We start from the raw sequence: 16,411 nt of genomic DNA, 5'->3' as shown, positions 1-16,411 counted from the left end.
TGAAAAACTGAGAAAAAGAACCAGACACCAACATCCATTTATTTATGCATAAAATAATGTTCAGATACAAAAGCCATAATGCAATTAATAACCTTATGAATGCCTTTGCCCTCAAATTCTATGGAATATTGTCCAAGACATGGTGAAGATTGAGACTTAGAGATGACAAGATACTAAAGACAGAGGATTGAATGAGATTGTGTATAAAATACCTGTCACATCAGCACTACCCAAATTATAAAGATGACATAAACAACTTCAGGTGTGAGAATCAATATATTTTTCATTTGAGCAAATCTAAACTCATTTGATGAGCTCTTCAAGGTGAGTCAGTAAATATCCCCAAGGATGTTAACTTTCCAAATTACTCTATAGCTTTCTTCATGTGTGGGATTACAGCACTTCACCTCAGGTGTACTTCCCTTGTCTTCCCACTGGTCCAGATACACACACACACACACACACACACACACACACACACACCAGATTGTTCCAAGTGTATGCTGTACTCTTAAGCTACATTCAGAGCATGACACATGCAGGAAAGTGAAAGGGATTTTGTTGAACCTCTTTTCTTCTCTTTGTATCAAACTTAAGTCAACATGGTTTCCTGTGGCTTGTATCTAGGATCACTAGATCCTAGTGATAATTTATTTAGAATTTATTTTTGTACCAGATACTCCTTAGGCTCCACAGACATTTCATAATTTTTTTTTAAGGAAAAAGAAAATGAATCCATGATGATTATCAAAGTCTTCATCAAGGCAAGGAAACAATTAGTGTTACTTCTGTGCTAGAAAAATTTCTGCCAATCTTGAAAGTATCTCCTGGCTTATGACTCTAAGATCTAATATGAACTTGTCCATAAGAAGAGAAACTTATAGGGGCGCCTGGGTGGCTCAGTGGTTAAAGCCTCTGCCTTCGACTCAGGTCATGATCCCAGGGTCCTGGGATCGAGCCTCACATCGGGCTCTCTGCTCAGCGGGGAGCCTGCTTCCCCCTCTCTCTGCCTGCCTCTCTGCCTACTTGTGATCTGTCTGTCAAATAAAAATATTAAAAAAAAAAGAAGAGAAACTTATAAACTATGTATGGCTCAGCTTTAAATATCGATTCTATTGAGCATAGCTGTAAACAAGTCACATCAGACAAAGGTAAGCTCTCTGATAACACATGCTGGGGCTATAACAGCCCAGACCTTTGGTTCTTATGTGTATTTAAGTGCAACCAGGACTGTGGTAAATTTTTTGGCTGTAGAATGGAATAATGGGATACCTGAAGAGGATTTAGATTATATGGAATCCTTCTTATTTGAATGTCTGCTAAATTAAATATTTCTTAAACCTTGTGGGTCCAAAGAATTTATATTCCTCTCAGATAGAATTGCTACATAAGTATCTGGCACTGGAGCATGGAGAACAATGGAAAATGGTGTGGAATGTTGGAGGGAATTTTTAGATGCAAAAGACTTGATTCTAGCAGTCCTATGCTCTGTGTGAAATAAGTATCTTACAGCTTTCTATTCTCCAAAGGCCTTCATTTAAACCAAGAACACTAATCTACTTTGGAGAGAAACTGTGATGATTAGAAGAGTGAGAGAGCACTTATATGGGGGAAGAGAACTGATTCAGAAGAGGCAAAAGAAAATGGAACACAGCCAAAGGAACCCGAAGAGAGTTTTTATGCCAGCATAAAGAGTGCCACCAAAACATGTAGGAGGAGGTTGATCTGGAAACTCATGGAACTTCTAGAGAAGTAGAGAAAGCAGTGAGGAGACCATCTAAGGAAAAAAAGGTGTGTAGGTTCTCATCTTGTCATTGTTTGTCCACCCCTGCTTAGGAAGTTCCCAGTGTGGCCATATTTTTATTCGATAAGCAAATGTGCTTCCACCATCCAGAAATCTACTGTTATGGAGCAGTGAAACATAAGAGTCTAGAGAAATAGAAGCATGAAGTATACAAGGAAATCCAACAGTGAAAATATTAGATGACTCAAATTTTCCTCAGCATTATGAAGAGACATCCAGAACCTGTCCCTATGCAAGTATCACCTACTGCTCAAGGCCCTGCATGGTCTTAAACAAACAAAGAAACTACAGCTTAACTCCAAGATGACCAAATCTCTCCAAACATTGCTGGGGCCACAAAAATGTGGGAATTTTCATTAAGATTGTTGTTATTGTTGTTGGTGGTGGTGATGATGATAATGAGGATATGGCTATGGAAGAAAATAGCCTGCTATACTGAAGTTTAAAATGTGCCTTTTTTAAACAGACACTTATGTAGCATTTGAGGTACAAGGGAAAAGGAAAAGGACCACAAGGAAAAGCTGAAGAGAAAAGGACAACTCTTTGAAGTGACTTAGATTGGCCCCATCATTCTTACAATGAGCACCATGATCATTAACCATTTATTGAATAGTAGCTACAAGACTGCTTTTCACCCAACAGTTAATCCAAATGTTCTGAATAATTTAATCCTAAAAATTGGCCTTTTAACTTTTTTCTTTGTGTGTAGATGGTTACTGAAAGATGTAAGTCTTGGAGCTGACTGAAGGGATCAAATTCCTCAGTAGCTACTTCTGATGGCATTTAGGGTCTACTCAGATAATCTCAGAAAATCTAATCTCATTATCTGTAATGTAATCACCTCTGTTACTATCTAAGGTCATATTCACTTCTTGGGATATATGGTAATAGTCACATATTCTACTGATTAGGACATAGACATACCCTTTGGGGGCCACCATTCAATCCACTACAATGGTCAATAAAAACATAAATTTAGGCCATTACAAGATGGCCTTATGAAGAGAACAGAGCAGGGAGAAGGGATAAGAGAGTAAAAAGGGATGCTATTTTTGATAAGAGTTAGAAAGAGCCTTTTTTAAAAAAATTAACATATAATGTATTATTTACCCCAGGGATACAGGTCTGTGAGTCATCAGGCTTACACATTTCACAGCATTCACCATAGCACATACCCTCCCCAATGTCCATAACCCAGCCATCCCATTCCTCCTCTCCCACCCCCCAGCAACCCTTAGTTTGTTTTGTGAGATTAAGAGTCTCTTATGGGGGCACCTGGATGGCTCAGTGGGTTAAAGCTTCTGCCTTCAGCTCAGGTTATGATCCCAGGATCCTGGGATCAAGCTCCACATTAGGCTCTCTGCTCTGCAGGAAGCCTGTTTCCTCCTCTCTCTCTCTCTCTCTCTCTGCCCACTTCTCTGCCTACTTGTGATCTCTGTCTGTCAAATAAATAAATAAAATCTTTAAAAAAAAAAATCTCTTATGGTTTGTCTCCCTCCCCATCCAATCTCGTTTCCTTTTTTCCCTCCTTACCCTCCCCACCATGGTCCCCTGCCCTGCCTCTCAAAGTCTTCATCTCAGAGAGATTATATGATAATTGTCTTTCACTGATTCACTTATTTCACTTAGCATAATACCCTCTAGTTCCATCCACGTCATTGCAAATGGCAAGATTTCTGTTTTTTGATGGCCATATAGTATTCCATTGCATGTATACACCAAATCTTCTTTATCCATTCATCTGTTGATGGACATCTAGGTTCTTTCCATGGTTTGGTTGTTGTGGACATTGTGCTGTAAACATTTGGGTACCTGTGCCCCTTTGGATCCCTACATTTGTATCTTTAGGGTAAATACCCAGTAGTGTGATTGCTGGGTTGCAGAGTAGCTCTATTTTCAATGTTTTGAGGAACCTCCATACTGTTTTCCAGAGTAGCTGCTCCAGCTTGCATTCCCACCAATAGTGTAGGAGGGTTCCCCTTTCTCTGCATCCTCTCCAACATCTGTCATTTTCTCAATTGTTAAATTTAGCCATTCTGACTGGTGTGAGGGGCTATCTCAGTGTGGTTTTGATTTGTAGTTCCCTGATGCTGAGTGATGTGGAGCACTTTTTCATGTGTCTCTGGCCATCTGGATGTCTTCTTTGCAGAAATGTCTGTTCATGCCTTCTGCCCATTTCTTGATTGGATTCTTTGTTCTTTGGGTGTTGGGTTTGGTAAGTTCTTTCTAGATTTTGGATACTAGCCCTTTATCTGATATGTCATTTGCTAATATCTTCTCCCATTCTGTCAGTTTTCTTTTGGTTTTGTTGACTGTTTCCTTTGCTGTGCAAAAGCTTTTGATCTTGATGAACTCCCAGTAGTTCATTTTTGCCCTTGCTTCCCTTGAGTTTGGTGATGTTTCTAGGAAGAAGTTGCTGTGGCTGAGGTCAAAGACATTGCTGCCTATGTTCTCCTCAGGGATTTTGATGGATTCCTGTCTCACATTGAGGTCTTTCATCCATTTTGATCTATTATTGTACGTGGTGTAAGGAAATGGTCCAGTTTGAATTTTTCTGCATGTGGCTGTCCAATTTTCCCAACACCATGTATTGAAGAGACTGTCTTTTTTCCATTGGACATTCTTTCCTGCTTTTTCGAAGATTAGTTGACCATAGAGCTGAGGGTCCATTTCTGCACTCTCTACTGTTCCACTGATCTATGTGTCTGTTTTTGTGCCAGTACCATACTGTCTTGATGATGACAGCTTTGTAATAGAGCTTGAAGTTTGGAATTGTGATGCTGCCAACTTTGGTTTTCTTTTTCAACATTCCTCTGGCTATTCAGGGTCTTTCTTTCTAGTTCCATATTAATTTTAGGATTATTTGTTCCATTTCTTTGAAAAAAAATTGGTGGCATTTTGATAGGGATTGCATTAAATGCATAGATTGATTAAGGTAGCATAGACATTTTCACAATATTTGTTCTTCTGGTCCATGAGCATGGAATGTTTTTCCATTTCTTTGTGTCTTCCAGAGAGGGCCTCTTTAATGAAGGGCCCTGGAGTAGAGACTTACTTGAAGTAGATGGGAAAGAAGTCTTTAAGGCAGAGGAAAGAGTAACACAAAGGCTGTAAAACTAATTGTGTTTGAAGAAGTGAGTACAGCAAAAAGACTAATATTATTGGAGTAGAAACAGAGTAGGAGATGGGTCAGAGACAGAATTTGAATTTTATTCTCAGTAAGAAGGGAAACCATTGGTAGATTGAGAGTAGAGGAGTAATCAGTTTGATTTATATTACTGTGGCTGATAGATAATAAAGAGACTAAATAACAGAGAGAGGGCACTGAAGTAGTGTGACCATTTAGGAAAGTACTGTGTTGCTCCAGGCAGGAACAGGACTATGGTCATAGCTATGGAAGTGGTGAGAAGTGACATGACTTGGGATATATTTTGAAGGTTGAACCATTAGGATTTGTTGATTGAGTGACTATATATGAGAGTAATCAAAGAGTCAAGGATGATTTCAATGTTCTTTTTGCATATGTGACTGGAATGATATAAGCTACCACCAAGTGAGAGTCAGAAGATGAGGGAGAAGCAGATTTGGGCATCAAGAATTCTGTTTTTTAAGTAGAGATACTCTGTAGTGATTTGGCTACAGGAATCTGGAGTTCAGGGTGAAAGAATATGTCTTGGCATCATTGGTGAACACCTGGTATTTAGAATCACTGTGGAATAAGTGTAATACAGAAAAAGTACCAAGACCAAGCCGGAAGAACTCTAAAATTAAGAAGTCAGGGCAATGTGGAGGAAATAAGAAACAGTTCTGTGAGTGAGTTAGTGAGGTAATACCAAGAAAGTCTGCTGATCTGAAAACCAAAATAAGATGATTCAAGGAAGGAGTAGTCAACCATGTCAAAAACAGCTGATAAATCAAGTAAGATGAGGATTGAGAATTTACTATGAACTCATCAGTGAGCAGTCAATGGGAGTCATGACAAAAATATTTTTGGTGGAGTGTGGGCACAAAATTCATTTAAAGCAAGTTTGGAAGGGAATTGGAAAAAAAAAAAAAGAATTGTAGGCAACTAATTGGGAGGATTTCCATGAGTTTTGCTCTTAGGGGAGGAGAGAAATAAAGTAGTTGCTGGGGGAATTGTTTTTTAAAGATTGGAGGAAATACTGTAAGATAAGAGCATACTGATATAAATGCCCCTGTTGAGAGGCAAGACATGATACTACAGGCAAAAGAAGGAGTGTGTGTGTATATGTGTGTGTGTATAATCTGGTTTTCAATACAGTCATCATTAAACAACAGGAAATTTAGTTTTTCCTAAGCATATTCAGATCATTGTTGCAAAAAAAAAAAAAAGTTAGCCTCTCTTTCCCTAGCTCTAAATATTTAGGGAAACCTGCCAGTGTATCCACTCCCTCCTGTTTTTCACAGGAATTTCCTACTTCAATTGGAATATTTAGAAACAGTAAGAAGAGCTACATGTTTCCACATGAGACTTTAATAATACTGTACTTTGTGTTTACATATCATATATCCTTGGTACTTCATAGCTCATTATCATTGTAAATTTACAAATCAGTGTATGAAAGCACAAGGATTAGAAGCAACTATTTTCCTGTCCAACAGTAAGTTATTAATGCCAGGATTGGAACTCATAATTACTGACACATGTGGTCCTACAACATCTAAAGATCATTTTCATAACATAAAATGAAGTGCTCAGTACGGAAAACATATCAATTATCAAATACCCTATTTATTCAAGATAATTTTAAGAACCATGAGGCTTTAATCATATAACCATATATAAATAACCATATTATATAACCATATTAAACCTCATAGTCCTACATTAATATAAGTATAGGTAAATGTATCATTTGATCAAAACTAATACTTAATATGAATTAGTAAATATATACATATATAATCCAATCAGTTCCACAAAGTAGAATATATTTCAATCAAAAAGTAAGCAAATATGTCAACATATTAAAAATGTAAACTACTGCTTTAAAAAATTTTCACCAACATGCTGTTATCTAAAGGGTACAGATGCCATTGGTCAGCCTTGTGTATATGTCATCAAGTCTCTCCTTACTGGGGTAAAAGCATCTATTGTCTGCTGATTCAATTAAGAACATAAGCTACCCAGTTCACCTAGCAGTACCATCTGGGTTTTAATTCTGGTGCCTTGGGCCTTCATATGTCTGGGAGATTCTGTAAGATCTGTCTCAAAGAAGCACAGGCTACCACGTGGGCGTCTGAAGGAAGATTAGCAAGTGACTGAATCAACTTCTTGACTATTGTCTTCAAACACTGGTGGGCAGCGTTCAAATCTCTGTCAAACTGTTGTCCTTGAATTTGTAGAGCCAAATGACTGCAGATGTTTCTAAACTCAACACTATCCTGAAATAAACAGCAAACATAAGCAATTAGATAGGTTATGGGGACATTTGCTGAGTTTTACGTACCCAACTTCCATTACCATCTCTTCCCATCACAGGACCTCAATTTTTCTCTGAGAGAACTACTCTCCTCCATCTTCAGCCTATGTGATTTGGTCAAAGCTGACTCCACCCACTGTACAACTCCAGGGATCAGCCAATCAGAGATGACCACCCCTCAATCATTTTGGCTTGGTCAGGAATGGACAGGTGACCTAACACAGACCAATAAGCTACAGTTCTAGAATGTCTTTTGGACTGGGAAAGAGAAGTCCTTTTTAACTGGGGCTTTTGGAAAGCATCCTGCCACCATAAGGGGAGAACACACATGAGAAGGAAGCCAGCAGAGGAAAAAAAAAAAAAAAAAAAAAAAAAAGCAGAACGAAGGGATTAAAAGAGATTGATTCTAATTATAGTCTCTGAGTATATTGATCCAGCTATACTTGAAAAATAAGCCCCAGGATTTTTTGGTTATCTGAATCAACAAATATGCCTTTTTACTTCAGCCATTTGGAGTTGAGTTTCTGTTATTTGTTCCTAACAGAGCTTTGAAGAATACACAAATAACCTCTGTTCCTATTATTCCATACTCACAGTCTTCAAAATTCCAACATAGGATATGGTATATAATGAACGTAGTGTCAAGAACTTTCCAATGCAAATTTAGAAAGAATAGTTCCCAGGTAGTTTAAAAGAATGAAATAACTAGATTTTTAGTTCCCAAATGTTTCATATTCTAAAATCCATTGTATAGAAATGGTACACTAAAATTATTCCAATAAACAAACAAAATTATTCCATACCAGAGATAATGTTGAATATATAATTTATTTTAAATACATGTAAATGCTCTCCACAGACTTCTGGTTCTGGTAACATGGCACACTTATTTTCCCTAAAACCCTTTGAGGAAACTGAAGTCTAAATAAAATAGAGCAAATATCCTTTCTGGTATTGCAAGAAAACCATGAAAATCCCTAATGGACAGAGATAAAGGAAAAGTAGATTATTTTAGCTGCCCACCAATATTCATAAAAAAAAAAGAAAGTTAATCTGGAGCTGGGTTTGGGGTGGAGAATAAAGTTGCCCCAAGAATGTGTAACTGTTGGCCTTTACTACACAACAGCTAAAGCTGGGAGCTGCCCTCTATACCACATACATGTTCTGGGAATACTCATGCTAAAAAAGTGGCTTAAAAATTGGAACTGGGCTAAAATATCCATGGACACATGGTAAAAGCAAATAAAAGCCTATTCCATGGGACAGGTCCACAACCCATGCCCCACAGTAGTATTCCCATAACACTCTGTCAAAGACAAACTCAGAATATGAAATTTAAAATATAACCCACCATGATATAGCAGATACCAATGCAGGGCAGTATAAACTCCCAAGTATTTGAGCTAGAAACTATAAAATATGTTTAAAGTGATTAAAAATATAGAAGAAGGAATCAGAAACACTTTAAGTAAAAACAGGCTTGGAAAAGAACCAAATACCATTTCTAGAAACTATTGTGACAAATTAAAAACTCAATAGACAATTTAGACACCTGAATAAATACATTCGAAATAAGGAATAGGAAACTAGATGATGAATATGAAAAAATTACTCAGAATGCAAAACAAAAAGCCAGACATGGGAAATATGTATGGAAAGTTAAATAACATGGATGATAGAAGAGAGGGTTGGGGGAGAAGAGAGGAGACAATAGTCAAAGAGAATAATGGATAAGAATTATTTAAAATTGATCCAAAACATGAATCCAGGATCATGAACATAGATTCCGGACATAAAATCAGCCTGGAACAGAATAAGCGAAATGAGATTCAAATCTAAACTTATTAAGGCAAAACTACTCTTAAAAGCAACTGGGGGTAGGGGGGTGGGGGTGGAATGGATGACTTTCAAGGGATGACAAGTCAGACTGCCAACTACTAAGCTACAAGGACCAAATCCAGAAAAGAATGGGATAATTTTTCAAATAATTGTCAACATAGATTTTTTTTAATTCAATAAAACTATTATTTAAATGTCAGGGCAAAATAAATATGCCTTCATTTTTTTTTTTTTTTTTTTTTTTTTTAGAGGGAGGGAAGCAGGCTCCCTGCTGAGCAGAGAGCCCGATGCGGGACTCGATCCCAGGACCCTAAGATCATGACCTGAGCCGAAGACAGCGGCTTAACACACTGAGCCACCCAGGCGCCCCATATGCCTTCATTTTAAAGGACAACAGTAGTTACCACCTTCACTGTCATATTTTCCTAGAGATATAATTCAGAAAGGAGACATTCATTTCAAAAGGAAAAAATGAGATACAAGAAGCCACAGTGAACAAAGAAACTTAAAAATATGATGTTCAAGAACTGATGTTCAAAACCAAAATTATAACAATTAACTTGGGACTTACAAAAGCAAGATGGTTCCAAAATCCTGAATAGTAGTAACATGTAGGAGGACTGGCATTCTAAGGCATTATACATATTCAGAAAGGTGACAAAGTTGATAAATTTCAGACATATTAAGTATGCATGTGAGAAATGTAAGGCTTATCATTAAAGGGTAGAAGTAATATGTAAAACTTCAAAATCAGCAGATAAAAGGAAAATTAAAACTTAATTGATCCTGTTTTTAGAAGGTAAAAAGGAAGAAATATACAAACATAAATCAAGGTGAATAGAAAGCATCAAATCAGACATATTTTGAAATATGTGGTTACCAGATTATATTTTTTAAAAATCTATTGATAAATTATTTACAAGAAACACATTTGAAACTAAAAACACCTAAAGACTTAAAGTAAAGGGATGCTAAAACATATACACAGCAAAGAAGAGTTGAAACAAAGCCAGAAAAATCATTATTAGGGATAAAATAAACTACAGTTAATAAAAGGACCTATTCCTCAAGAAGGATAACAGTCTTGTACTTCGTGTGTGCCTAATATGACTATCTTAATTTACATTCAATCCACAAACGTAAAAGCTGATTTCTATGCAGCTTACTCAGACACTGAAAAAATCAAACAACAAAATGATCAACTTGGATAAAAAAGACTAAAACACTAATCACAAGCTTGGCCCAATAAAGATAAGCAAATACAAATTTTCCCAAAGATATATGGAATATTTATGAAAGCTGACTCTATTGTAATATGCTAGAAGCAAATTCTCAACAAATATCTAGAAGTCTATATCATATAAATAACAATGCATATAAATGAGAAATCAATAACATAACTTTCCCAATACATACATGACTTAAAAATCTACTTCCAAATAATTCATGGATCAGTGAAAAAATAATTGGAATTTTAAAATACTTTATACTGAACAATTATGGAAATAGTATATCACAAATTTGTGGGATACACCTGCATTGAGAAAGTCATGCACTTAATGCCATAAAAGTAATGAATAATCACTGAAAAAACATGAGCTAAGAATTCAACTCAAGATCTTAGGAAAAGAAAAAAAAACAACAACAGATAATCCAAGAGAAAATGAAAGAAAGAACTAAAAGCTGAACTGAAGTTTGGAACTAGGGTTTTCTTCCTACTTCTATGTGGAAAGAAAAGCTATTCTTCTCCCTAACAAAAACTCTGTCACTTGGGTTAGAAGGACCTGGGTTTCTGGCAAAGTGTTTATTAGAGAACATCTTCTGGGAAACAGAGCAAACATTCTTCTGTTGAGTTTGGCCAACAATGGCAGCCGGACTCCATTGTGAGTGAGGGGCTGGGACAGAAAGATCAACACAACAAACCACAGTTCCTTTACTCAAGCATTCACAGCCTACCATGCTTCTTGTTTTTTTCTTCCTATTTAAAGCATTCTTGCTTCCCTGCCTTTGCGTGTTGCTCTTTTCTGCTCAGAAGGTATCAAGGGGCTACGTAGATAATCCATCCCATAGTTTATGGAGTAACCTATATTCCTGCATATTGCTTGGGAATGGGAAAGTAGAGGGGGAAAAATGCCTTCTGGACTACTTCCCCCAGATCCACATCAAGGGAAATTGTCTGCTTGCTTTATAGAAGTAATCCAACTCTAAGTACAAAGTGGAAGGATCAAAGACAACATGCAAAGGGAAATTCAAATTTGAAGGAACCACTGAAATGTGTGCTGACGTGTGCCTATTAGCCAGTCTGCAAAGGCATTCATCACCCAAATAAGATTAAAATGCCTTAAAAATATGTTTGTGGGCCTAAAATCTGAAGTCAATTTCACGTTTACTGTAAAGAATCAAAGAAGGCATCATTTGGGGAAAGTATACATATAATAAAATTCCACTGCTGGACTGCACTGGTCCCTGAGGCCCTGGGTAAACTTCAGATCTCTGGCAAGCTTTGCAAAGTCTATTTTACTCTTTTAGTACAGTTTTTAAATCCTTTCTCAACTATATTAACAGTCAAAGAAAACAAATTAATAGGCACAGGCTTTCCATGGGACTCTTAAGCCTGGGGATGGAAAAATAAAACAGGTGGTTGCTTCTCTTCCTTTCTGAGGGGTCTGAAGGCTAACTGTGGATCCAGTGATCATGGCCTCCAGCCACACCTCTACTGATTCTGTTGTATAGATGGGGGCCAAAAATCACAGTGTTGAGACAGTGGCATATTGAATGGCTCATGGACTTTCAGTAGAAAATCCCATGATCGATGCTCATGATGATTTCATATTTGCTGCTTTCCATTCAATGACAGGACACATCCACCCAGCAGCTTTTATTTAGCAAGTCCCAGATGCTTTCGGAAATGATGTCATACCCTTCACAGGGTTGTGAGTACATTGCCAGCATTAGAACACTCTGACTGAGCAATCTAAAGACAGGTTTTGGAACTTCTAAAGCCTTGTATAATTTCAGACTGTGGATATGAAATGTGTTGGTTGTTACAGTGTTTCAAACTGATAGGAGGCATTTACATTTTATAGTGACTCAACTCATCTCCTGGGGTAATGGCCTCGGACTCAGTTAATGAAACAAATACATTTATTTCAAACATGTGAAGTCTCCACTATATGATTGACCACACTGGGTAAAAAGCAGTAAGACAGGGGTACCTAGTCTGTAAAAAGTTGATAACCTAGTAGGAGCATTGAGAGACATAGAGCATATATCCAAATGTCCAGTGAAATGGGATGGGGGCTATGGTAAAAACACAAACACCCAACCCTACAGAAGACCAGACATTTATAGACTCATAATCCGAGCACTGTAGAGGGTTCATACAAAACACTTTCTGACGTGTGAATCCTTTCTGGAGCACACCTGGTGTCACACTGTTTGCGACACAGGAGAAACCCATGTGCTTAGGAGGCAAACCTTGGCCCTAAATTCCAGAACATTTTTTCCTCTTAATTCTTAGCTGGAATCTGCCCTGTAGTAGACAGAATAATGGCCTCCTGAAGATGTCCATGTCCTAATCCCCAAAAGCTGTAAGCATGTTATCCTATACAGCAAAAAGGACTTTCTAGATGTTAGTTAGGATGGCAGCCCTTCAGGGACCTCCAAAGACTCCTGGAATGCTGGGATTATCCCTTCATGAGCACTGGACTTGCCATCAGAGCGCTTTTTCTGTCCCTTTGACAGGCCACCTGTGGACAAGACATTTTTTTTATCTCTGGAAAATTCAGTTTTCTAATGTGTAAGGTGGAAACAAATAGCTACCACACAGAGAGATTGTGAAGGTCAAATAAGCTCATGGTCATGCAAACCCTGAATTTATAAGGCATTCTATTCATCTAAGGTTGTGCATAAAGTACTCCTCTAGATGGGAGGTCAGCAACAAGGAGAGAGGAGGAAGGAAGGACAGAAAATTACAGAGCAAAATGCTCTATAGAAGCTAAGAATCTATTTGGTGCGATGAAACTATCTAAGCTGTTCAGTAATAGAGAAGTCACACAGAATAAGATTAAGGCACAAAGAAGAGTGCTTGAGCACACCTCATATCCATTAGAATGACTACTGTTGAAAAACCCTGAAAATCACCAGCGTTGGCGAAGATGTGGAGAAACTGGGGCCCTCGTGTGCTGTCAGTGGGAATCTAAAATCATGCAGCCACTATGGAAAACAGCATGGAGTCTCCTCAAAAAAATTAAAAATGCAATTACCACGTGACCCAGCAACTCCACTTCCAGAATACATATTCAAAAGGATTCGAATCAGGATTTCAAAGATATATTTGCGCACCCATGTTCACAGCAGCACTATACACAATAGCCAAGAGGTGAGAACAGCTCAGGGGTCCCCTGACAAATGAATGGATGAACAAACCATGGTATATACATAGAATGAAATACTATTTAGCCTTAAAGAGGGAGGAAATTCTGAGACGTGCTCCAACATGAAGGAACCTTGAGGACATTACACTCTCGGAAGTAACCCAGACACAAAAAGATAAATACCGTATGATCCCACTTACATGCAATACTTAAAGTCATCAAACTCACACAGAAACAGAGAGAAGAATGGTGGCTGCCAGAGGCGAGGGGAAGGGTAATGGGGATTTGTTGCTTAATATGTACAGAGTTTCAGATTTACAAAATGAAAAAATTATGGAGATTGTTTGCACAATAATCTGAATGCTCTTGATACTACTGAACTATAGACTAAAAATGGTCAAATTTATGTTATGCCCTTTTGTTAACCATAGTTAAAAAAAAAAAAGAGTGGTCAAGAGCATCAGAATGCTGTTGGCCTTTGCAGAAGGGGATGGAGGTTAGGATGAGGCATCTGGGAAAGCTGTACAGACGTTACAAGACAGCTGGCACTAGGGAATGCAGTCTTTGCCTCTCAGGGAAGAGATGGCCCTCACAATTAGAATGAATAACAGAGCAAAGGCCCTTAGTCAAGTAGGGGCTGGGACTGGAAAGAGGCCAGACTGAAAAGAACAGAGCTTTGTGCTGGGAACCAGGACACAAACTAGTGTGGGAGCCTTGAGCACCACAGTGAAGTCCCTGGGCACTTCCAAGCATGGAGAGCACATGGCAAGCCAGCATTTTAAAAACACTGGTCTGGCCCAACCTGCTAGGTACAGGATCCAAGGCCAGGCTTCTGATCTACCTAGTGTCACTCAAAATTCACAACCATCCATGAATGACTGATGAAGAAATGTGGCTGAGAGAGATGAATCAACATACCCAAGTCACACAGCAAATGAGGGGCACCTTTTGAAATTTTTTATTTATTTATTTATTATTTTTCTAAAATAAAAAATTGCTCTTTTTCCCCCAGACTAAAAGGCAACCTTCAGAATGGGAGAAGATATTTGCAAATGGCTCATCTGATAAAGAGTTAGCATCCAAAATCTATAAAGAATTTATCAAACTCAACACCCCAAAACCAAAAAATCCAGTTAAGAAATGGGCGGAAGACATGAAGAGACATACAGATGGCTAACACACACATGAAAAATGCTCAACATCATTTGGCGTCAGGGAAATACAAATCAAAACTACAATGACGCCTGTCATTACGGCTAAAAGTAACAACACAGGAAACAAGAGATGTTAACAAGATAGAAAGGGCTGGGAATGCAAGCTGGTACTGCCACTCTGGAAAACAGTATGGATTTTCCTCAAAAAGTTAAAAATAGTGCTACCCTATAACCCAGCAAGGGTGGCTAGTGAATCCTAAAGAATCCTCTCTTCCCAAACTCAAATGTTCATCAAAGACCCACCCCAAATTAGAAACCGGCCTGGGTACCATGATGACTTGGAGAGCAGAGCCTGCTACTCATGGTGGGAGACAGACTGGGGAACTGAAATTACAGAGCTTCAGATGTCCTCATGGGATGAGCAGGGATACCATGCAGGTGAGCAGGGAGGCACCAAACTACCTTTGAGATGTAACAAAAATGTCTACAAATGAATGTTTCTTTTTTTGCCCTATATTCACACTATTTTTTTAAGGTTAACTGAGTGTTAACGAAGCTCCAGTTGGCACTGGTCACATCCAAATTGAGATTGGTCTGTTGGCCCATCCGACTTCGCTGCAACATAATTGAGACGGTTTGGCTGTCTGGAAGATATTCAAGGCATGGAAACTTCTACCTCCCATGTCAAGCCAACTCCTAGCTAATCAGCGACCCCCTCCCTAGCTGGAGCTCTCCTCTTCCTCCACTCTGTTCTTTCCTGCCCAGCATACGGGAGGTCTCTTAGAAAAACTGCCACACTTGCACTTTTCCGCATTATGCTTTGTGTTTATTAGGAATGCACACATCTGGAATCCTTGAGCGACTGCAAATGCACCTGCAAAGTCCAAAAGGGAAGAAAAGCTAAGGCTTTTTTTAGTTTTGTACTGAAAATAAACACTCCCATCAAAACTGAAGTCTTGAAGGCAAAAAGAATCTGGCTTCGACAGTCAGTTTCAAAGCCTATTTTCTGAAACCAACACCAGCGGATAATAAAGTTAAAAATACAATATGACTTTATGGGCTCTACAATGCAGATAACTTTTAAAGAATCCACAAGGAAGATTTTTAGTTTTTTTCCTACCTCATCACCTTCAAAATCACTTCTCCATCTATATAAACTATAAATCAGCTCATATCCCCTTCACCACTGGCTTTAAAATAAGTTGGTTCTTTTCAAGACAGTCACATCTCAAGCTATAGTCTCTTGCAATGGCTTCCACAAACTTGTTTCTTCTCACATTTTCCTTTCTAATTTGCCCTAAATGCCTAATATTCCCTATGGAGAGTACTGAAGAAAGAGCTTTTCCCAGCTTTCGTGGTGGGGGCCTCCAGACCTTAATGAACTTCAGCAGACCACTCTCCACTAAAGGTGCCAAGTGCTGGGACCTACGAAGGAGCACAGATCCCTTCCCCAGACCCATCACCCACCCCCATAATGGATATGTCCATAAAATGGGAAAGCCATATCTCTATTTAGAGGGATGGTGTGAAAACCACGCTAGCAGAAATAGCATACTAAAAATTGTCCCCTTGGTTCATCAGCATCTGGCTTTGAACAACAAATTCATGGGGCCCAGAGGAGCCCCCAGTGGCCTGAACCCACAGTCAATCTCAAATAGATATGTAACTGTGTGTTAATAAAACACTCAATGAAGAACCAAAGTATCTGCCAGTCACCATAAAAAGTCTATCGTCCACAGGAAATTAAACATTTTTACTTGTGGTGTACCCAGTGTAAACACTCACAAGGAACTA

The 16,411-nt window shown here is 38.4% G+C and overlaps 1 protein-coding gene across 1 annotated transcript in view; it reads right to left on the bottom strand.

Moving 5' to 3' along the window:
* Positions 1-6,302: 6,302 nt before the first annotated feature.
* DLEU7 (deleted in lymphocytic leukemia 7) overlaps positions 6,303-16,411 on the bottom strand; it is a 17,975-nt gene continuing 7,866 nt past the window's right edge. Inside the window, exon 2 of the mRNA XM_047721814.1 lies at positions 6,303-7,210. Within this exon, the coding sequence (XP_047577770.1) occupies positions 7,004-7,210 (207 nt within the window). The 3' untranslated portion in view covers positions 6,303-7,003. The remainder of the gene's footprint in view (positions 7,211-16,411) is intronic.

This window comes from Lutra lutra, chromosome 3 (assembly GCF_902655055.1).
Source record: "Lutra lutra chromosome 3, mLutLut1.2, whole genome shotgun sequence".
Classification (NCBI taxonomy): domain Eukaryota; kingdom Metazoa; phylum Chordata; class Mammalia; order Carnivora; family Mustelidae; genus Lutra; species Lutra lutra.
The sequence above is the reverse complement of the archived record's forward strand: the minus strand, read 5'-3'. Positions and strand labels throughout refer to the sequence as shown.